Source organism: Hippocampus guttulatus, chromosome 2, assembly GCF_054856545.1.
Source record: "Hippocampus guttulatus isolate MCC_2025c chromosome 2, RoL_Hgut_1.0, whole genome shotgun sequence".
Classification (NCBI taxonomy): domain Eukaryota; kingdom Metazoa; phylum Chordata; class Actinopteri; order Syngnathiformes; family Syngnathidae; genus Hippocampus; species Hippocampus guttulatus.
The window spans coordinates 14190999-14214605 of record NC_141262.1 but is presented as its reverse complement, the minus strand read 5'-3'; the positions used below and the strand labels follow the sequence as shown (position 1 = coordinate 14214605).

General features: G+C 41.5%; 1 protein-coding gene across 2 annotated transcripts in view; it reads right to left on the bottom strand.

Moving 5' to 3' along the window:
- Nucleotides 1–23607, bottom strand: part of ppargc1b (peroxisome proliferator-activated receptor gamma, coactivator 1 beta) — a 73953-nt gene that overhangs the window by 21539 nt on the left and 28807 nt on the right. For both annotated transcript variants that reach the window (XM_086137928.1, XM_086137938.1), the window contains exon 2: nucleotides 300–485. In XM_086137928.1, coding sequence (XP_085994054.1) covers nucleotides 300–485 — 186 coding nt within the window. The remainder of the gene's footprint in view (nucleotides 1–299; nucleotides 486–23607) is intronic.

Here is a 23607-nt window from a genome sequence, read left to right as displayed (position 1 = left end):
AAGCTAGGCTAGCTTTACTAAAGCAAAGCTCTATGTTGTTATTTTATACAATAACCGGTAATTATTTTTTATGTTGAGTGTGACGGGTTTTGACCATTTGGTATGGATGGAGATCAGACGCACATTTTTCAATGACACGGCCCCTAGAATGTTCAAAAATGTTCGCGCCTGGCACCAGTAAGTCAAAATCAATCAGTCAAAAAAAAAAAAAAATCAATGAAGAATTGATGATGTGAAATGTAGAGCAAGCATGTTTCACGAAACTCTGGTTTGTATATGAGGGCAAGCTGGACGCTTACCTCAAAAAGCTCATCAGGTGTGCTGTATCGGATGGAGGCCGGTGATGCGTCTGCCGCCTGGTCGCTGCACCACTGCAGCTCGCCAAGGCAGTTGACGCTGTCAAAGTCGCTGGTGTCCAGCTGCGAGAGGTCAATGTCGGCAAAGTCGGCGTCCAGGCGGTCTGAACACACCTCCTCCTCCCCATACTGAAAATAAAAAGAGACAGTCAGGTCAGGCTGGTCCACTGTAAAAACTTCCTCACAGAGAAGCGGATTCACGCAATCAGATAACTGGATGACATCAGCAACAGTGTCTTATGTGATGTACAAAGTTCATAGATGCAGGGAAATTCAAGAGTCAACTTTAACACCCCCATTCTGGGTAGGCACGTTTCACACAAAACAGCAACTTGGTAAAAATACTTGAACCATCCGCTCCCAAACTATTCACAAAGGCTAACTTCCAGTTTGGTGTGTTTCATTCAGGACAACAACTGAAAATAAATATGAAAAATTGATCTTTGAAGGACCTCAAAAGCTGGAAAATTTAAGGGTTAACTCCAAGCCCCCATTTTAGGTTGGTACTTTTCACACAGACCAGCCACATGAGGAAAAGCTGCAAAAAAAAAACCTTTGAAAAAGCTGGCTTTGAAAAATTTCGGAATTGATATCAACCTCCTCCATTCCGAGTTGATGCCTTTCTAACAGAAGAGCAATATGTGATATTTTTTAAGGGTCTCGAATGCTTGGAAATTTGCAGGTTAACTCCAGTCCCCCCATTTTGGGTTGCGACCTTTCATACAAAACAATGATACAGAGGATGGGGGGAGGGGAGGAAGCTACGAAAAGCCTCGGGGAAAAAAGACAACTTTCATGGACCTCAAAAGTTGGGAGATTTGTGTGTTGACTTCACAACCCCTATCCCATTCGGTACCTTTCACCCACTACAGTAATATGCAAAATGAATGGGGGAAAACAGCTTTAAAGGGCCCCTGTAGCCAGGAACTTTGACCTTTGTCAACAAGCCCCTAAAGTCCAACAACAAAAACATCAATGCATCCTCTTTGATGGCAGCATAAAAAGGGGCTACCCAGTGGAGGTGATGAAGTCAAACTATACGCTCTAACGGATTGCTCCTTTTCCTTCTGGAACGTATGAAAATCCCACAAAACTGAAGACCGTTCATTTATCTGCCCTTGCCTTATGCACGGTCATGACAGGATAATGACAGAGTGATAACAATCAATGTTATCTACTGTTGTAGCAGAAGCGATTTCCCAGACGAGACGCAAACAGCCTCGTGGTGGACAGTCATAGACGCACACACAGATTGAGCCAAGTCATTGTGAAAATGTGAAAAAAGGAAGCAAAGTGTGTGACACAGTGGGAGGAAGTAAGCGTGCTCCACTGGAGACATTGAATAACACGGATGAAAATGGAAGTAGTTAAGTAACAACAATACAGTTGAATAATAAAACAGAGTAAAGTCCACATGTGAAACACTGTCTTCATTGTAGACTGTTTGTATAGACAACAAAAAGATGAGTGTGCTATTGTATTCCTGATGAGAACATGTCTACTGGTACACTGACACATTGAAAACTAGAGAAAAAACCTGAAAAAATACAGAGTGCAGTGTTTTGGACTTGCTTATGCTGTTCATTGAAATATAAAAGATTATCTACATCCGTTTGGATCGCCCTGCACCTTCATTTGTAAATCCCAGTTGCCGCTGCAAAGTGCGCAAGTGTGCTGGGATATAAGGCTAACAATGCCAGTTTGGAACCATGCTAAAGTGAGTGATCTAGCGGATATTAGACTGGTCAACATAAAATTGTAATCAGAGATGACTTTTTGAGATATTTTCATTTTTTTGTTTTTATATTTGACCTACAAAAAGCTTGCGCAATACAGATTTTACCATGCGTTATAATTTCTAGCTATGACATTTCAGAAAAAAATCCACCTATTGCTGAATCCAACTCTAAATTTATAAATTTTACAAAATATATTACTAGAGTACATTTTTTATTTTTTATTGTTATGTTGTGAAAGAGCCATATAAATCAAGATGTATTGTATTGTATTGTATTGTATTGTATTGTATTGTATTGTAAACCACTTGGTTTGACTGTATATAAATGCACCAATGTTGAAAGTAGCTAATTGTAGCTAACTGCAATGATGTCGCTAACATTTATGCTATGGGCACTACTTGGTATATACGGTACTGTATGAGAAAGCAAAATGGATGACTTTTCCAATGGCCATTTCATTCATGACTAATGAGAAAATTGTGAAACCGCGGTGAGAAATATTCACATTTGATCTGTTATCTACTTCCAGTCACTCACCATGACTCATTTAGCATTTATTAAATCAGAAAAGCGCTTTCTCTACTCAAAATCTACAAAAGCTGTTCTTTTTGTTGTTGTTGCTGTTGTTGTTTTTATGCCATCATTAATTAGACAAAGATTAATGGCTCTCGTTCATCACATTGGATAATCTCTTCATCCCATATTTGGGTGTTTATTTGCCTTTCAAACAGTGATTATGGATTACCATGTGCTCATTATGATGGCCATTGTCTGTGATTTATCTTGGTCACCACTATTACAGGTGCTTTGTGTGAATGTTTATTTGGGTTGACATATGATGTACTATTATAGTTACATTATAAAAAAAGGGGGGGATTTCATCACCCATTTTGATTTGCAGCGGGCCTTTAAGGAGTATGACTTGTCATATAACATGAAACTCCCATCAACTCATTTTGGAAAATTAAGCTCTGAAAGCAGTTTCAACCAGCAAAAAGGAATTTGTGAGGCATCTGTATCAGGAGCAGACCCACAACAAAATGTCTCAAGGAGCCATGCCCAAAAAGACAATGCAAGCCGGCCAGTTTGGTTTGAAGCAACCATTTTATCCATTTCCACTGGTCCTTCAAAGACATACTTTGATGAAAAACACCCAAATATATCTTTACCTCATTTATCTCTATTATCACAGTAAAAGAATGAGCAGGGTGGTCTAGAAAAGAGGAAGAAGGGATGGTGGAGGAATAGACACCCTTCCTTTAGACCCTCCCACATCTTCATCTCCCTCCAGCTGCTCATGCAGGTGTGTGCATGTGTATGTGTATGACACTCTCTTAGCATGCTGATCACATCCCCACTCGCTCACGTGCACTCTCAGCTCGCTGGATAGGTGCATCCTTTTTCTCTTTCATCTCACGAAACCTGCATCCTGGCACTAAAGGGGAGTGCAGACCTCCGCTAAAGGACCCACAATCATATTAGGATTGGCACCAAAATGGAATTGGTCCATCCTCCACTCCAGTCACAAATCTGTTTGTGAATTATTGAGCAGTGTTGTTTTGTTTCGCTTTTTTAACGCAAACAAACCCGAGCATTTGACACTTGATGTCAGCTGACTATCAGTGACTACAGTGAGCAGCTATTTCAAAGATGTTTTCTTCAATATTTATTTGTTTTGAATTACATATCCGTCACGACAGTGGACATCTATTTAAATCCTTTTTTCCCTCAGTACGAATGAGTTGATGTCGAACTTGTGCATCAGTTCCCATAGTGGGCGGCTTTTCAAAAGCGGTTTCTGCCACAGCATTTGCCTATGGATCTTGGGGCCCTATTTTAGGACACAGGTGCCCGTGCACTCGGCGTAAAAATGTGTGCACCTTAATTTTCTTGCCAGGGCAAGTCTCGTAAACAGGTTTTTTTTTTTTTTTTATGAATATGAAACAATGGGACAATCTCTCAGGATCATCGTAGAAATCAATTCATTGAACACATTTTTATTAGTATCATTTTGAAAATATTTTAATAGCACCCCCCTGACTGCGCAGTACAACTATGGATGGTGGTCATGGGGTTTAACACACGGACGCACGATGGGTGATAGAAGGTGATCTCCAAGTGCCCATTCCACAACGGCCAACTTGACATAATCCGCAAGTGGTGATGTCTTTGCTGTTCATTTTAAATGTATGTTGCATGCGCCGATCTCCTTCATCTACCTCCATATGTCATGTAAACCATGGGGCTCTTCAATGGATTTAAAGGGAAAGAGGGGAGCTGCTTTCAGTGGATGGCAAACAAGTCAGCTGCGTTCCCTCCAACAACAGCACATATGCCCCTTTCTAACTGCGCCCGTCTGCCAGAATACCAAAAGAAAGAAAACTCCACTCATGCGCACAGTTAGACTGCACTTTGCGCTCAACTTGCGCTGGGCACAATAGAAGGGCCCTTGATGTCAAAGCTGTGCATCAGTCACTACAGGAACACGTAACGATCCAAAAGCAGCCATGATTGCAGTGGATCTCTTTTCCCGGTAAGAGCGCTGTCTCATGCAGCCAACAAGGGGGTCAGTCAGAGTTCACGGCGTGATTATTCTGGCGGTGCGGCGGGAAGCACCCCGACTTGCCCACAGTGACAGTTTCCACGTGGTCGACAAAGAGGCGCAAATAAAAAAATGTGGGTTATTATTCCTGGCATGAACATCTTCCACAAAGACAATAGCAAGTGTTAAATGAATCCATCAGTGTGTCCTTGCTTCCTGATATGAGGGTTTAACTGGGCCATTAGGAAGGGGAAAAAAGGCAGATTATGCAAAAAAATAGGCATGAAATTATACGGGAGAGAACTGATACCTTTGATGTTATTGAAAGGGAACACTTCCAGGGAAATCTGAGTTCAGAAGGAGTTCAGTGGGTTTATAAATGTACCAACAGGACGATGAAATACACGGGTATACTAATATCAAGCAATTCGTGCCATGCTTGGGCCCATCGCCACCGAGACTAGTTGCTCTGATGTATACTCAAGTTCACTACACATTTCTTACTCTCAATAGCAATACATGTGACAAGTAGGGATAAAAGACAAAAACAAAAAGTCAAGGAACACCAGATCACCAGCCAGCTAACAATGTATAGGTGATCATTTATGCTGTCATTCAACTCACCAGTTATTCATGCTAGCCGCCATCTTGCGCAGTAGAATTAAACAGAACGACTCCAAATGATCCACCGTCAGAAAAGTGACTGATATACAGTGGTGCCTTGAGATACAAGTTGAATTTGTTCCGTGATCATGCTCATAAGTTAATAAAGCTTACATCTCAAATCATCTTTCCATGTTCAAATGAATGGAAATGCCATGACAGTAATTCAGTTATTTAATCAAAAACACTTCATAAAAGCATATGGTCATGATGTCATTAAATAGAAGGCAACCGTTTGAGTAGATTTTGCCAGATTTAGGCTCCAATTCAACGGAAACTGTGCTGTGCCTTCTGGTGTTTGCTCCTTGGCCACCCCTGTGGACAGTGTAATACAAACATTCTGATATGCATGCTTGGCTTCAGGGTTTTTCAGTCATCCGCAGCAAAATTCGTCATCTCACGGCAACACAGATGCCATTTGTTAGCCTGCGTATGACATTTTGCATTGTTTGTTAGCATTAAGACTTGACAAAGTGATGTGGTTGTTTTAAATAACATGTACATTTAATTTGATGATAAATTTCAAATGTGAAGCAATAAACAACAAAAAGCATCTTTTTTGATTAATTGTCTACTATTTGTCAAACTTCTTTTCTGGAAATGAGTTAAGTTTAGTTCACCGCCACCAAGAGCTCAAATCTCAAATTTTCCTCACAAATCCAGGCCAAAAAATGTACCCGTATTGCTAAAAATTCTCTAGTTGGGTCACTCGGATCTCAAGGCATCACTGCATATACAGCATGTCATTTAATAAGTGCTATGCTTGCCAGTTATTCACAACGTACAACATAAAAAAAGAATCCATCCATCGCAGCATTTTCAATGCAGCTAATCCCCACTAGGATCTTGGGTGAGCTGAAGTTGAAGGTTGCTGCATTTTGCCTTGAGACAGGGTACATTTTGGACTGGTCGCCAGTCACTAACAACCATTCAGAATCACAATCACACCTATGGACAATTTAGATCCACCATGCTGTCAGAAATGAACGACAGAAAAAAATATAGCCCGCAATTCAACTGCCTTTGACATTCATAGCTGATGTATATTATTAGTCAAAACCATTTTGACTTCCATGTGTGGTCAAGATCGGCTCTTGGTTACAATGGAAAAAAAAAAAAAGAAAACAGCAAGAGAGAGTGAGAATGAGGACGACGACGCATGAAAGCCGACTATTTATAGCGTTCCCGCCTGCACGCAGGAGTGCTAACGGTGCTAAAAGAAGCGTGTCGACATGGAAAAGCCGACCAGTCTCTCTGCAACATCCCACGCCGCTAAATTTAAACATCATCTTCTCCAGGGGGCGCTTGCCCTTTTACGAAGACCAGATGACGCAAACTATGAAATGATGGCATTGTACATTTCAAACAAAACTAATGGGATATGTGACAATAACTGCACAGTACAATTTGGCTTTTTTGGGGGTTTTCTTGGCTTATTATGTGCTCAAAAGCTGTTTTTTCCATAGGTAGTTGAGTCTTGATGTTAAAGTTGCACATCAGTCACGACAGAGCAAGGTTCCATAATATGTAGCCTAGCTGTTAAAGTTACTAAAGTTATGAGTCACTACAGTGGATGCTGCTGGGTCATCACATAAATGGACACCCACTCGTAAGATGTACTGTATGTGGGGGTAAAAAAAATAAAAATAAATAAAAATCCTCAAAACAAAAAAGATTTGCTGTCGAAGAACAATATTTGCACTGAAAAAGTGGAATATAATGGTCATATGTCATGTGACCTTCAGCGTGCTGTCCACTCAGAAGTCATTATTGATCCAGGCATGGAGGAAATCCAATACAAGTGGTGGCGCAGTGTTACATGAGTTCGGATGTCTCACACACACATGCACCCAGATGCACGCGCGCACACACACACACACACACACACACACACACACCACACACACACACACACACACACACACACACACACACACACACACACACACACACACACACACACACTCAGTTGTGCTCCTCACTGCTTGTCTCACCGCTTGCAGACCTGTTGTTGGTGGAAGCAGCACACATCAACTAGTAACGATGGATAAATAGTGACTTCAATTCAATTTGGTTCCTGTATATTAGAGACATCATGGATATTCATGTTGAAATGTTCAAAAAACAACATAACGCTGTTCCAGAAGCAACTCTATATTCCATAATAGTTTCTCTGGTAGTCTGGCTTCTCCATCTTCTCTTGTTCTCTCAATTTGTTTCGTGTGTCACATGCGGAAAGCTCGTGTTTTGCTGCAGCAACTAGTACGCCTCAGTTCGTAGTCGGAGCAGCGCAACTTCATTTAATGGGGGTGATGGGTGACTGCACGAAATGGATGCAGGTTACTGGCAGCTCCTGGTAAGATGCGGATGAAACCATTTTCAAACTGAGGCAGACATGATGATGTCATCAACAAACATTCCAAACAGTCCAACTCACGTCCAAAGGCCAAATTGATCCCGTCTTTCACATAGCCTATCCCGCACACACCTCCCAACTGTTTGAGTGTATAGCGTACATGTTTTGGGACCTTTTTTCAAGAGGAAACATTTTTCATTCATATTATTTGCAATTATTAGGATTTTCATTCTGTTGTTTAGTATCAGGAGAAAGAAAGCACAGACTAGAATAGGGGAAAAAACTAACATCAAGTGTATATATTTTAAACAGTAACTGTCATTTGTTTTTCATGTCCAATAATTGCTGTTATTTTCCCTCCTTTGACTAAAAAGGCAACATTGGATTTTTGTGTAGAAAATATATATATATATACTGTATTTCAAGGCAATAGCTCCCAGCCCTAGTTTTACAGTATATCAACATCTTTACTGTGCTTCCTTGTCTGATGGTCAATTCAGTTAATTTGGCACATAGGAGTGCTTCCATTACAGCAGGAATAAAAGTACGTGCTCAGTGGAGTACATTGTCCACACAGACTATAGAGTATACTTATAGTGTGTCATGCGGTGTGAAGGTGAAACGTTGAGGAATGGTGATGAGGAGGCAACTTAACTGTAATTACCTCACACCCTCACAGCACTGGAAGATGGCCGAATACCCCTGACACCCCAACCCACCTCACCCCTGCCCCTTCTTACTTTGGAGGGCACTTTGACAGGAAGTGGCTTAACATGACATCGAAGCACTAGCGATTATCACGACCGCACTCAAAAGCACTTACGCACGCCCGTACACACTCTCTCACACTCTCTCACACACACACACACACACACACACACACACACACACACACACACACACACACACACACACAAAACCAACAACCCGCGTAACATCAAGCACAGCCAACTATTTTGTGCTTTACATCAACATTGAACCATATTTACAATTTCACTTTGTGCTATGGATTATTTTTGAAGTGCGATAGTGATTTGGTGAGTGGCATTCATTAAGAGGTCACTTTCACTCATTTGGCTGCCTTTTTGAGTCAATGACTCGTTGTCTTCACTCTGCATGTCCGAAGTCCGGCTACCTAAAGCCACCATCCCCGCTGCAGGTGCCATATCAGTCGAGCCGGGGAGCGACGAGACCCTGCTCTGCGGCTGGAGACCCTTCATTCATGTGAATGGGCCCCAGCGAGTGGAGGATACGCTCGTGAAAGCTTTTACTCATAATTTATATCATACATCTATTAGTCAACATATTGCAAATATGGTTCACTGTTGTTGTAAAAGACTATATAATGTGTGTGTGTTTAGGGGGGGGGGATATTTTCATGACTCGGAATATGTGTGTGTGATGTTCTCAGGTACTCAGATGATTTGTTTGAGTTGGTGACTTGAGCACCACATATTTCCATGGCATACAAAAATATAGCCACTAGCTTGTCAAGTCGCTGTATTATGTGAATTATTCGCACATTTCCATAAAACTTATTGGAGTTGCGGGTTAGAGGCAAAATAGAATACATGACATTCGGGTGCAGGTCAAGGCCTTGTTTTTAACTGAGCGTCAAGTGAATGACAGGTTGCCATGTTGCTTAATCATCATGGATCATCCTTCCGCAGAGGCGTCACCAAACCCGCCGAGCCGCAACACTCTTATTCCTGAGCCTTGAGCCGGCTTTTCCCTCCCGCCAACCCACTTCAACAGATCTGTCACTCAGGATTGTTCCACCCATCGTTCCAGGATTCTCAAGCTGTCACAGTGCCGGACAAAAATCATTTGGTCCAGATTGCACTGTCACAAAAGATAAACAAACTTCTTACCTGATACTTATTTACACTCCCCATCTTCTGGCTCTGCTTTTTACCTGTGGTCTGTTTAATGTGAAAGTCACATTAAGTCACCAGCACCGACAAAGTAGACCATGCAATTTCAAGGCTCCAGAGGTAGAATCATAGGCCTGGCAATGCCGGTAATTCCAGGGGACAGGGATGTGAAATTTAACACCCAACAGTCTCTTTTCCAACCCATGGTGTTCAGCGAAAGGCACCAACACCTTCACCGGATACTGTTTGAAAGGCCTAAGTGCATCAATTCCTGATATAAGGACAGTTTTTGCGAAAAGGGTCTAAAAAGAGGATAAAGTGAAGCTGTTCACAAAAGCCCCTTTCACACTGCCTGCCTTCTACCTGTGATTTTTCTTCTGTTATGTGTGAAAGGCACCAACATGAAACGGAGGGTTAATGTTGACCGAGCAATTCTTCCGGCTTCAGAGGTAGTATCAGAGACAGGATGGTGCCTGTGTGAAAGGTAATGGCGGGGCAGGGGTGTGGAGTTGTGTTGAAAGCAGTTGTCACAGTCCACAATTAAGCGTTAAGATGTCGTATCACCATTGCACCTTTCATACTGCCAGTCAAAGCTAGGTTTTTCACCCTGACCTTTTCCCCTGCCATTGATCTGTGCGGAAGGCACAAACACTGTCACTAGGTTCTGTACAAACGGCACAGGCGGATAAACTCCCAATTTAATTGACAGCTCTGATGCTTCAATTTTGGAGGAATTGCATATTAAAGAAGCTCTAGTAATAACAATATCCCCTTTCACACTGCCTTTCAAATCTGTGTTATTCCCCTGCCACAATCTGTAGCAAAGTCACACGGAATGGAGGAATGGATGAATTCAACCAAGCAATTTCCTGCCCTAAGTGGTAGTACCAGAAGCAGGACTGCCCAGTTGAGCTGAAAACAACTGATGTTGACTGACGTGCTTCTTTAATGCTGTGTTTTTTTCGGTGCCACTGTTCTCTTTGAGAGGCACCAACACAGAATGGGAGGACTCAGGCAACGGAGCAATTTCTAGACTTTCAGGGTAGTATCACAGACTGTGTCATTGTGCCAGGCAAAACTTTGGGAAAAGTGTGCAATGTTTCACAAACGACACTCACTTCTTGACAGCAAGTGAAATAACTCGAAAAAACAAACGAGAAAAAGCTTGAAAGGAAATGGAAACATCCATCCATCCATTTTCCGAACCGCTTGATCCTCACTAGGGTCGCGGGGGGTGCTGGAGCCTATCCCAGCCAACTCCGGGCAGTAGGCAGGGGACACCCTGAATCAGTTGCCAGCCAATCGCAGGGCACACAGAGACGAACAACCATCCACGCCCACACTCACACCTAGGGACAATTTAGAGCGTCCAATCAGCCTGACATGCATGTTTTTGGAATGTGGGAGGAAACCGGAGCACCCGGAGAAAACCCACGCAGGCCCGGGGAGAACATGCAAACTCCACACAGGGAGGCCGGAGCTGGAATCGAACCCGGTACCTCTGCACTGTGAAGCCGACGTGCTAACCACTGGACTACCGGGCCGCCCGAAATGGAAACAGGCCTACCAATAATTTTGCACAGGGCAGCCGACATGCCAGTTATAAGAATGACAAGGTGGCAATTTACGCACACACATATACAAGGAAGTGTTGGTGTGCGATTGGACATGATTGATTTCAGCGTAATCCTCATTGGCTGGCATCGTGAGTGTGTGTTGCTCTATATTTAGCTCATGCACGAGTCTCATGACTTACTCTTGGCAGGCTGCCTCTGACTTGAGAAGCGTCTGCCACAAACAGATGACCTCTCACACAGACACAAGCACGTGCGCGCATGCACCCTGATGTCAATGTGTGTGTGTGTGTGTGTGCGCGCGCGCGCGCCAATGGGAATTATCACGTTTCAAATTTCAAATGAAGAGTCTGAGGTTGCGTTTACATGACACTGATCTAATAAAGACTGGAAAGATTTTTTTTTCTTGCCTCCAGTACATGTTAATGTCTTGTCGAAGTTTATGTAAAGGCTGAGGCCTTTACATAAACCTCCACGACAGACTGATGTTTTGTAGTCGTCAAAAAGATTGCACTTCCAGTGTGTAACAAAGTGTCGTAGTAAAGTCCTCACACCTAACAGTAGTATTTTTGTACCAGTACATAAATGTCAGTGTCTAGTTATAGTATATACTGCATGAGTGATCCAGTGGTTAGCACATTGACCTCACAGCGCTGAGGTACCGGGCTCAATTCCAGCTCCGGCCTCCCTGTGTGGAATTTGCATGTTCTCCCCAGGCCTGCGTGGGTTTTCTGTGGGTACTCCGGTTTCCTCCCACATTCCAAAAACATGCATGGCAGGCTGATTGAACGCTCTAAATTGTCCCAAAGTGTGAGTGTGTTCGCGGATGGTTGTTCGTCTCTGTGTGCTCTGCGATTGGCCGGCAACCGATTCAGGGTGTCCCCCGCCTACTGCCCGAAGACAGCTGGGATAGGCTCCAGCACCCACCGCGACCCTCGTGAGGATAAAGCGGATCGGAAATTGGATGGATGGATGGAAGATCCACGACTACAAGACATACAGACTGGGAAGTCATGTTTTCATGTTATCATGAGCAACCAAATTTTAATCCATCATTTTTCTGGATGCTGCTGTATGTAAATGATGTGGAATGGAAGGATGAAGTCGATACGGGAGGTAGCATCAAAGGCATAACAGAGATGGGATGGTGACCGACTGCATGGAAAGGTGTTCCACAACGGCGGGGATGACGGAGTTGTGCCGTTTAATCCGCCCTTTTCCTCATTTTGCTGTTCTGTATCAATGACATGGAACGGATTGTATCCAGGCAGATTAAGCATTTAGATAACAGTGACTTATCTCAATGGCCTGGACACAAACACACACGCATGCACACACACACACACACACATACATCCTCTGGCTGCCTTGGAGGTGAGGATACACCCTCTTCTTTCCTGTCGTCATTTCATCCACGTTTGTGTGTGTGTGCGTGCGTGTACGCGTGCAACTACAATATGTGGTCACGACTCTGAAAACGAGCAGGGAGGAGGGAGGAAAAAGAATGATGGTGTGTGTATGTATATATACAGTATGTATGTATATACTGTATATATACACACACACACATACACACATATACAATTATGAGACCACCATGCTTTCTTAAATCTTTTGTTCATTTCAATGTCTGCTGCCAGTACAAGCGTATCAAGTAACACAAAAGAAAATGTAGAATGCCTGTTTTTGCAGAACAATTCTAGAGCTATTTATGTAAGAACTTGTTCAGTGATTTTGGTAATTATCAAGAAAATCTATGGAGAATGTCTGCATCAGCTCTTGAATTCAACAGAGATGTTTTTGTTGTCATTCATACATTGGTCAAGGTATATTTCCTTTCCTTGTACCAGGAATTTAAAATGAACAGGAAACTGAAGGAACAAGGGTGGTCTCATATTTGTTTCCATGGCTTTATGCCAGGCATGTCCAGCTCCGGTCCTTGAGGGCCACTGTCCTGCCTGTTTTCCATCTCTCTGGGCTGCAACACACCTGATTCAGATGATCAGCTCATCAGCCAGCTCTGAAGCAGCATTAGAACAATCCTGATTATTTGAATCAGGTGTGTTGTTCCTGGGAAAGCTGGAAAACAGGGACTTTGGACACCCCTGCTTCATGCAGACATGAACCTGTGTCATCTTTGAAATGAAAATGACATGAATTTGTACTTCCATTCGAGATAACTTGATTATTATTATTTTAAGATCACAACAAGATTAACAATAAATGTCTCCTCCAAATACATCTTATTTGTAAAAAATGCATCAATGTGCACCAAGGTCCCATTTTGATGAGTTCTTGGGAATAAACGCTGGCTTTGTCGGGTTCTGTATACGCCCCATCAAAGCACAAGACCAAGTGATACTCTTTATTTTTCTTTCCCCTCGCTTTGCATCTAAATATGGCAGTTCCTTTTGAAAGAATTCATCATGATCCTCCAGAGGGACGCACTCCCTCGAGCATCTCATGAGACCCCCGCCAGACTTCTAAACATCAGAGACCCCCCAAAAACAACCATCTCGACACACGTGCGCACACACACATGAATAAAGCAGTGATGACGAGGTGTGGGAAAAATTCATCTCATCCTACACGCTGGTGTGCGTGTGTGATATTTGGGGGTGTCACTGTCAAAAAAACAGCCCCTTCTCCCCCACTGCTGTGGGAAACGATGATGCCAGAAAAGCAGGGTAGGGTGCCGGTTTGTTTTGAAACTCAATCACAGCCGGGAGCTCCTCTGGATATGTCATGGGTGCCAAAAAAAGTATGTTGTTATATGCGTGTGTGTGTGTGTGTGTGTGCTGAGGTGACGGGTGGAGGGCAAAAGGACGTGGCGTGAAACAGCTGTCTCACACGCACACGCACACACACACACACACACACACACACAGAACAGCTACGGTCTTTTCCCAGATATATCACAAGTGAATCGAGGCCTCTGAGGCATGCCGACTGTCAAAGTAATGCTCACACGCTGGATCACAACATGCCCGCAAGCATCTCACACTTCACGGCCAAAATTAATTTGTCCATGTTAAAATAAAAACACAGAGGCGGAAACATCTTCTCAAATAAAATCGCAAAATGTAAAATAATCACTAAAACCTAATCTAACCGAGCCACGACTGCTGACAGGGCCACCGCAACTTGGCTCATGGTGGCTCGAGGCTTGATGTCAAACACTGAGATGTTCTTTAAAAACCACAAAACTACCACATTCATTTAAGTCACAATATTATTCGAAGTCATAAAAATGAAGTTATAAATCAGGAACAAAGCCATAACTTTATGAGAGAAATTCATTGTATGGCAATAAAATCATGATATTATGAGAATAAAGTGACAATATTAGTTGAAAAAAGTCACATTATTAGGTGGGGGGCTCTATCCACACGCATGTACAAGACAATTGGACCATATTAAGGAAAAAGTCACTTAAAAATGGACAAATGTGTGTGAATTTAAGAATTTAAATGTTAGTGTCCCATTTCCACACACCTTTTGGTGTGTTTTGTTTCTTCATTCAACACTGCCAACTAGTGACCTGGCATGCACATTACATGATGTTTCATGTAACCTTGATGTACGACGACATTTATGGAAATTAAGAGATGACAGATGATGCTGATTGACAGCTAGCTCAATCAATGCCTTAATGAGGCGTTGCTACTTCACAAGACAACACATGCCACCACCCGCAGTTCCCGCACAACCACCTCACCATTTGGCTCAGTGAAGACGTAATACAACAAAAACAAGCACAGCTGTCACACGCGCATGCATCCACACATCCACAAAGTGTGGTGATTACGGCTGCAGTCGCACAGATCCTGCATACTTAAAGACATCACACAATACACGGGTCGCCTCGCTATGCCAATGGAATTACAATCTACATTATGCATATACTCCTCCAGTGTTAGCCTGCATTAGTGGCTGAAGTGCGCCGCTTTGGGTCCAATTAAGATCATTCCCAGCACGCGGGGTGAAGCGTGAATATTAATGATTAAAACGGCATCTATCCTCAATGAGAGATCAGATGAGAACTGGAATGATACTCAAAAAAATTCCTATATGTTGGAATTTTGTCATTAAGATTCATACATTATTCACTGGGAAATGTCATAAAATGCACTTCTGGACAATATTTTTTGGCCTGCATCTCAAATGCCTGCATCTTCCATCAGAGTAAAACATTTTGGTTCCACATGACTAATCTGTCACGCTAAACTATGTGGTTTGATAAAGCATTCAAGAATATGGATTAGCCTTGTTTGCTAACAGAGCAAATCACTGATTCACATGTAGCTAACTGTTAGTGTTTAGCCTAGGTTTGTCAAAAAGTCTATTTGGCTAACTAATGAAAATTCACACGAGGAATGATTACCCCTTGGCCCTAGCCTGGTAATTAAAAACACTTAGCCAGAGCTGCGTAGTAGTTTCACTAGGAACGGAGTACAGCATTTGCTACACAGCTAATTTGTGGACGACCGAAGAGCTTGATGGTTCAAGCTAGCCTTTAGCTTTCAGTGATAAACACAAATGAAAATGAAACAAAGAGAATAATTCTCCATCTATTTTGTTAGGTTTTTCAAATCGCCTGTTAGATTTGTCTTGTTAAACAGGTAATCTTTTTCTGTTTTTTTTTAACTGAATGGCTTCTGCTATTGCTAATTTAAGCTTCCAAGTAAAAAAGGAAGGCGGAATCCTTTGATTCAGTACCTTTACACACTACATTATTCCAACCTAGACAAGTTTGTCAGTCTATAAATAAGAGGGAAAAGTATCAGTCCAATTTTTCTTTCTGTCTTTCTTTCTTTTTCCTTTTATTAAGTTTTAAATAAAGACTTAGAGACCCTGTTAGCAAGCAACGTGATGACTTTCACAGGCACTTTGACGTAACTGTTGACAAATGTGAGATGACACCAATGAGGACACGGACATGTTGCAAAGAAATCACCGCTAAGCGTCCCCGTCTGCTCTTCTCGCTAAAATGCAGACGAGCGGCCAAATCTGACTGTTACACATTAATTATTCAACTTCCGACAGTTTAAGTGATTTGTTTGATGTCATGTTTGACTAAACTAACATTTCTTAAGGCGTTGTCTACCCAAAAAAATCCACAATGCAAGATGTAGCAACATTTGTTCAAAAATCTGACCAGCAATGGTAATTCTGTGACCACTATTCAGCACATCATTAAAAAAGCGGGGATGAGAAGTGTTGTCTTGAAAGCTGAGCATTTGCTAGCTAGTGTTAGCGACACGGCTAATACTTACTTAGCCATGTTTATTTTTGTGTGTAAGTAGTTTTAGTTCAAATTAGCTATCTCGCTCATACGTGGTTGCTTGTACCGATAAAAATAATAATAATAATAGGTTAAGGATCTAAATACCGACGGATGTGATATATTTGACTGCTAACAGAGCTAATCGTAATGTGACTGGATTTTGTTTATGGCATTAGATCAAATCTTGAAAATGAGTTGTGTAAAAGAGCAAGAAGATGTTTTAATTGAAATCGGATTAGATCGTGCAATCCAATCCTAATTTTAATCCGTATCAAACCTTCAATTTGTATTGTTCAAAACATTTCAGTTGGATCTGGATAACTTTGATCCCAAAAAAGAAGATTAACCTGATCCTAAGAGGGGGAAGGATTTCAAGGTTTATTTCAAGAAGAAAATGTTACAAAACTTTAAAATTGGTCAAATAACCAATCTGCATCATTTCGTGTTATTTATATTTTGTACTTGATTTGCTCAACTCTTACAGGAATGAAGTAGCTACGGTCGACATGGGATACCAATTAAGCCTTTCAGTATAAATAAATAAAATAATGATGTTGTACCCATGAAAAAGTCCCCTAAACAGATTTCAGTAAGAAACAAAAATGATGTATTCAATTGTTCTGCCATTCATTGCTGTATATTAATTACAAAGAAACATTCTTAATTTTGTTAACGATTGGAATTTAAGACTTCAAAATATCTACAATGTATTTGTTTATGTACTGTATATTTGTTATTTGTAGCTCATGTGAGTGTTCATAAAATACATTATTTAGTAAATAGAAGTTGATCTTCACATAATATTTTTGTTTTGTCTCAAAATAATAATAATAACGATGATGAACGGTTGGCTATTTTCTCTGTTGTTTTTTACATTGCTGGTGGCCCACATTGTGATATGTTTTCCCATTTAGAGCACTGATAATCCGGATTTGGTACCGGTAATATCGAAAACGGAGTCTCTGGATCAGGGTTGCTGTGAAAAAACACCATCAAAGTAAAATGGATTACATGAAACTAGACAGCAAAAAATGGGATTTCCAAGTTCAGATCATTTTGATCCAGATTATATTATTTGTACAACTGGCCCTTTGTGATCAACGATTAATGTGCAAATCGAGCAGAATATTGTGCCTCTCTTATTCCTGCATTTTTTGTTTGTTTTGTTTTTTTAACACACATGCATTTTTGCCTGAATGTTGGTTCTTCCTAAAGGTCTGAGTGTATCTGTATTTTCTGTCATCCACTTTGACGTTTGCATGTCACAAATGCTGAAGCCCACAAGCTCACAAAAAGAATTATCTAAAAATAGACCTCCATTGTTTAACTCTACACAAGCGGCACACATTGCTGGTTCTCCTTCCCAAAACTGTCCAGATTTTGTGTGAAGTTTTGTGCTTTTGGAGATCATCATCTCATCAACCGTTATCATAAGTATTACCATTATTTGTTTCCATGAAGAATATATTTTTATGACAAACAGCTGAAGAGCATCCAAACAAACGACACTTACCATGTTTGTGCAAAAGCTCTTATGACGATCAATAACAAAGTTAATAATGTATTTGATACAATAACAGGAGTCTGAAAGTAATTATGTCATAAAGACGTAATTTTTATTGATTAATTTTTTTTACGTTTGCTCTGGGACGCACTCCAACACTTTAAAAAAATCCAGCCCACAAAGCCAGTTTCACTTAGGAACATGAAATTTGGTGGGCATAGCTATCATGAGTATACCCACTAAAAAGTCTCAAGAAGCCAAGCCTGAAAAGATACATAAGGGATATGTTCGGAAATTAACTCTGATGCCCGAACATGACTTTGTGACTCGGTGCATTTGGGAGAGGCAGAACACACTCCTCATCTCATTAATTTCCAAACGCATCCTATGTCATACCAATCAGTAATCTGTGCTTGAACTGTTTCCATCCGTATGCCTGATGTTTCGGACGCTCTGTGTTCCCAGTTGCAGACACCAAGAGCATGCTCCGGCACTCCTATTTTGTGGCACGCTGAATGATTGAATGGTACATTTGAACAAGTTGAGTTTCTGAACAGTTGGAGTGGAGCAGAGTGCGCTTGGAGAATACTTCCAAATGCACTTCAAGTCTGCCATTCTGACTGGAAGTGGCCATTTTAGGGCCAAGTTGGCCATTTCTGCAAATTAAAAAATTGCCCCCAAAAGCCTGTTTCACTCAACAATCAGAAATTTGGCAGGCATGGCCATCATGAGAAGCTTGTCCTTGAGATTTTGTCGGATTGCATTATATACTACCCAGATGAACAATGCTAAATTGCAAAGTATTTGAGTTTTCACCACACCATTGTAGGCTGAGTATAAAAGGAAAGTTTTGATAACTTGCCCCAAAACACCACTGTAAACTAACAGCCATGGGGAAAATTCAGCCCCTAAATCCAGTTTTTCAGAGCAATTTGAAATTTGGTAGACATGTTTTGAGTAGGCGGCCCGGTAGTCCAGTGGTTAGCACGTCGGCTTCACAGTGCAGAGGTACCGGGTTCGATTCCAGCTCCGGCCTCCCTGTGTGGAGTTTGCATGTTCTCCCCGGGCCTGCGTGGGTTTTCTCCGGGTGCTCCGGTTTCCTCCCACATTCCAAAAACATGCATGGCAGGTTGATTGGAAGCTCTAAAATTGTCCCAAGGTGTGAGTGTGGGCGTGGATGGTTGTTCGTCTCTGTGTGCCCTGCGATTGGCTGGCGACTGATTCAGGGTGTCCCCCGCCTACTGCCCGAAGACGGCTGGGATAGGCTCCAGCACCCCCCGCGACCCTAGTGAGGATCAAGCGGTTCGGAAAATGGATGGATGGATGTTTTGAGTAGACCCACAGAAAAAGTCTTAAGAAGACATACCCGAAAAGACTGAGGAAGTCGGCCATTTTGGTTTCAAACAGCAAAACTGATCTGTAACTCGAGCAGACATAAACTTGGGCTGTGGCATCTGTAAAAAGACATCAACTTTCAATTGGAATGAAATTGGTCATTAACATAAACTAAAGATTATAACTCCAGAAGAACAAACTGACAGAGCAAAATCATAAATATGTAATCCTTCATTTGCGTCTTGCAAGATGACCAAATTATTTTATTATGGGGGGCTTTTAGAATTAAAAAGATGACTTAAAACCCATCCAAATAAGCAGAATGCCACAACTATTAATGACTGAATTACTCGCCAAAACTACAAATCAAGATTTGAGTGAGGTTTCTCCCAACGTGTTTCGTTGGGGTTCTTCATTCTTGAGTTGAAGAAGGAAGCATGCATGATGCACACTGTATTTATAGCTGCACTGTTTCCATGACACTCATCCTTAGACCGGCCCGCAGACACTGCATTCCCATCTCCCGAGGGTAGCAACAGTGGAAAGTAGTGACGGAAGAGAGATGACTTCTCTGAGATCAAGCACCAGAGACAGGAAAGAGTTGAGCTGTATCGATGCAATCGGGAACATTCCGCTCAGTGTCAGTTATGGACAAAGTAAAGTAAACTGATCACATTAAAGGTTTAAACCAGAAATAAATCATAAAATATAATCCCAAAGCACTTTCATATAATTTCAAACAAACGCTCAGTGAGATACAGGCTTTAAAGTGCTTTTCATGATTTCATAACGTCAAATTAACCTGTGCATCTACAGAAGCCTACCTGTTGCCATTCACACAACTTAACGATAGCTAAACAGGCATGGGTCCCACACAAATAAATTTGTGAGTCAAGAATGTCATCATTTCAGGTTAGACGTTTTCAAAAGTTTCGATTTAATTTTTATTTTACTCTTTGTCTGGTCATGTGCCGTGAGATTTTTTGAATGTGAAATTGTTGGCTAAATCACAGTTTGGAAACAGCGATTTATATGCTAAAGATGTGCACATACATTAGTTACAGGATAATCATTGAAATGGACAAATCGTAGTGGCTTGAACATTCGCTATTCAGATAAATCCAGACAATGAAACTTCAAATTTAATTTTTAATACCATTGGGCAAAAGTGAGGCAATTGAACCTAAAATGTCCACTTGAAGCAAAAAAATGTCAATTTACTTACATACCTTTTTGAGCATGGCTTCTTGAGATTTTTGGGGGGTGTTTCTACTCATAGTAAAAAGCTTTCAAAATATTGCAAAACCCACCTATATTTCCCTATTGTGTAGTGGGTGCAGAAAGTGAGAACACACACACACGGACACATACACGCACTGGTTGCTCAATAATGGACTCTGTAACTCCTCAAGTGAAACAACTATGGCATCTTTTTGTGTTCGAGCACCTTTGATCCAGTTTCACCACACCAGCACTTTGTCCTATGGGAAAACACACAAACACTCTCTCACATTTACACGTACACACACTCACACACACACTGTCACATGCACAAAGACTCGCGGGAAAAATGCATTCTGATGTGGCCAACAATTGCAGCAGGCTAACTGAGTCAGCGGTGAAAGGCTAACATTAGTTTAAGCCAGGTGACAAAACCACATGCGGATACAATGCACGTTTTAAATCCGAAGGAGGCTAATGTTAGCTCTACTTGCAGCTATTGGGCTGTGTGCCAGCTTCACTCTTTGACAACTATGAGTGACTTCTGAAGCTTGGACCATCCGTTGCTAAAATGTACTTGCCATTTGTTTACTGCAGTGTTTTTCAACCCGTGTGCCGTGAGACATTGTCAGGTGTGCTGCGGGAAAATATCCAATTTGTATGCCTGTGTGGTCTTTCGCCCAGAAAGTGTTCATGTAGTACCCTCCCATACCGCTAGGGAGCAGCAACAGCTAGCCAATTGCCTTGTGTTTCGACGAGAGACAAGCGAATTTGTGACGCATGAATGCAGGACGACGGTGAAACAATAAATATGAAAGATGATAAAATACTGTTTTCTTTGTGTTCATTTGATTCCAATTCAAGCTGTTATAACATCATTCTTCAATGTTAAAAACGGTTATAGTAAGAATATAACACGTTAATTGTTAAAATAAGTGGGGGGGGGGGGTAACATTTTCAGCTAGTGGTGTGCCGCGAGATTTCTTTCAATGAAAGAACTGTGCCTTGGCTCAAAAAAGTTTGAAAAACACTGGTTTACTCCAGGGCGGCCCGGTAGTCCAGTGGTTAGCACGTTGGCTTCACAGTGCAGAGGTACCGGGTTCAATTCCAGCTCCGGCCTCCCTGTGTGGAGTTTGCATGTTCTCCCCGGGCCTGCGTGGGTTTTCTCCGGGTGCTCCGGTTTCCTCCCACATTCCAAAAACATGCATGGCAGGCTGATTGGACGCTCTAAATTGTCCCTAGGTGTGAGTGTGGGCGTGAATGGTTGTTCGTCTCTGTGTTCCCTGCGATTGGCTGGCAACTGATTCAGGGTGTCCCCCGCCTACTGCCCGAAGACGGCTGGGATAGGCTCCAGCACCCCCCGCGACCCTAGTGAGGATCAAGCGGTTCGGAAAATGGATGGATGGATGGATGGTTTACTCCAATAAATGTGCTCTTACGAAGCCATACATGGACCCAGACTTTCAATCTTGAGTCCAAATTACGATAATGTGTTCTCTACTTGAAGCTATCCAAATTGGCTAACAATCAGAAATACTCTTTGAAATGGCCACTAAAATATTTATATTATATATTTCAGTGATCTGATCAATTCTATAATGATTAGATAGTGACTGCCCGAGCTCCTCTAAAGAACAAATTGTCTTAGATTTGTGTTTCTCTCTATGAAATCAGCCTGATTGTCTTTGTGTTTTATCAAAGTAAGACATTTGCTTTTACTTGATCAACATTTTCCGCCAATTTCCTGACGCCAATTTCCTGACATACTAAAAATCTAGTTACTGAATCATAATCTATTTATGTTTATGCATTTTCTGCACTGTCAGTTTGAGATAATTACTAATTAAATTGTGTGCTATATCTGATTCATCAAAGAATCAAAACAAATAACTGACAGATTAAACAATTGTTAATATAATAGTTAATTGTTCATTAGAAACCATTACATAAATCAGGTTGGCTGAAGTTTCAAAAGTGGCTAACCAATAAGGTAAGTGCTGTTAACTGGTTTTCAAGATGTTACCACATAACTTGGCAAGCTTACACTAGATCCACGTGCGACTCAAAGTGGATTTAAAAATAATTGTACCGATGCCTAAGACGTAGAAAGTCATACCATTAAAGCTCGGTGACATGACAAAAATAAAGCAACTCAAGGGAACATGTTCACTGCATCTCTCAAGGTCAGATTAAAAATAAAACTGTGGTCGTCTCAAAGACCGTATGTCTACTATGTCGTCTGTTTTTGCTGGTGGGCTAAAATAGAATGGACTTTAGCAATTAGCACACACACTTCACACATGTATACATGGAAGCACACACACACACACTCTAATACACATCTATTAATATGTACAAAAGGGTGAGCACACGCAGCCCTGTCGATCCATTACTGTCACACATTAATGCCATATGACCTCAAGAGAATTCCTTAAGGTGAATCTCAACAAAAAGGAAAACAAACATTTAAACTTAACATGAAAATCAGTCGACATGTCTGTTATCAAAAGACATACAAAATAGTTTCAAGAAACAACATAGGAAAATGTATAGAAAGTCTGACATTTTGGGATTGAATTACCATTTCCCACGACCCTTTAAAGATTTGTCGTAGCTAGTTACACATAGTAACATGATGACATGTCTTTTATAAGGAGACCCACAAAAAAAAGTATTGAAAAGCTATTCCTGGAAAGATATATGAACTCTGCCATTTTGGTGGGAAGCAGACATGTTATGGTCATTTGGGGAATTTCCAGGTATTCTTCAAAGTCATGTCAAAGCTGGTTTCATCCTGAATTGGAGAAGGCACTTTTCATTTGCGGACTGAATGTTTTCAGAAAGGAAGTCAGAACGCTACAATTGTTGTTTTTTCTTCATACCGTATAAACCTATTTGTAATTGACATGTTTATACTGTATTACATGTTTATGTTTTTACATCCATAAATGTTCAAGGCGGTCCGGTAGTCCAGTGGTTAGCACGTCGGCTTCACAGTGCAGAGGTACCGGGTTCGATTCCAGCTCCGGCCTCCCTGTGTGGAGTTTGCATGTTCTCCCCGGGCCTGCGTGGGTTTTCTCCGGGTACTCCGGTTTCCTCCCACGTTCCAAAAACATGCATGGCAGGCTGATTGGACACTCTAAATTGTCCCTAGGT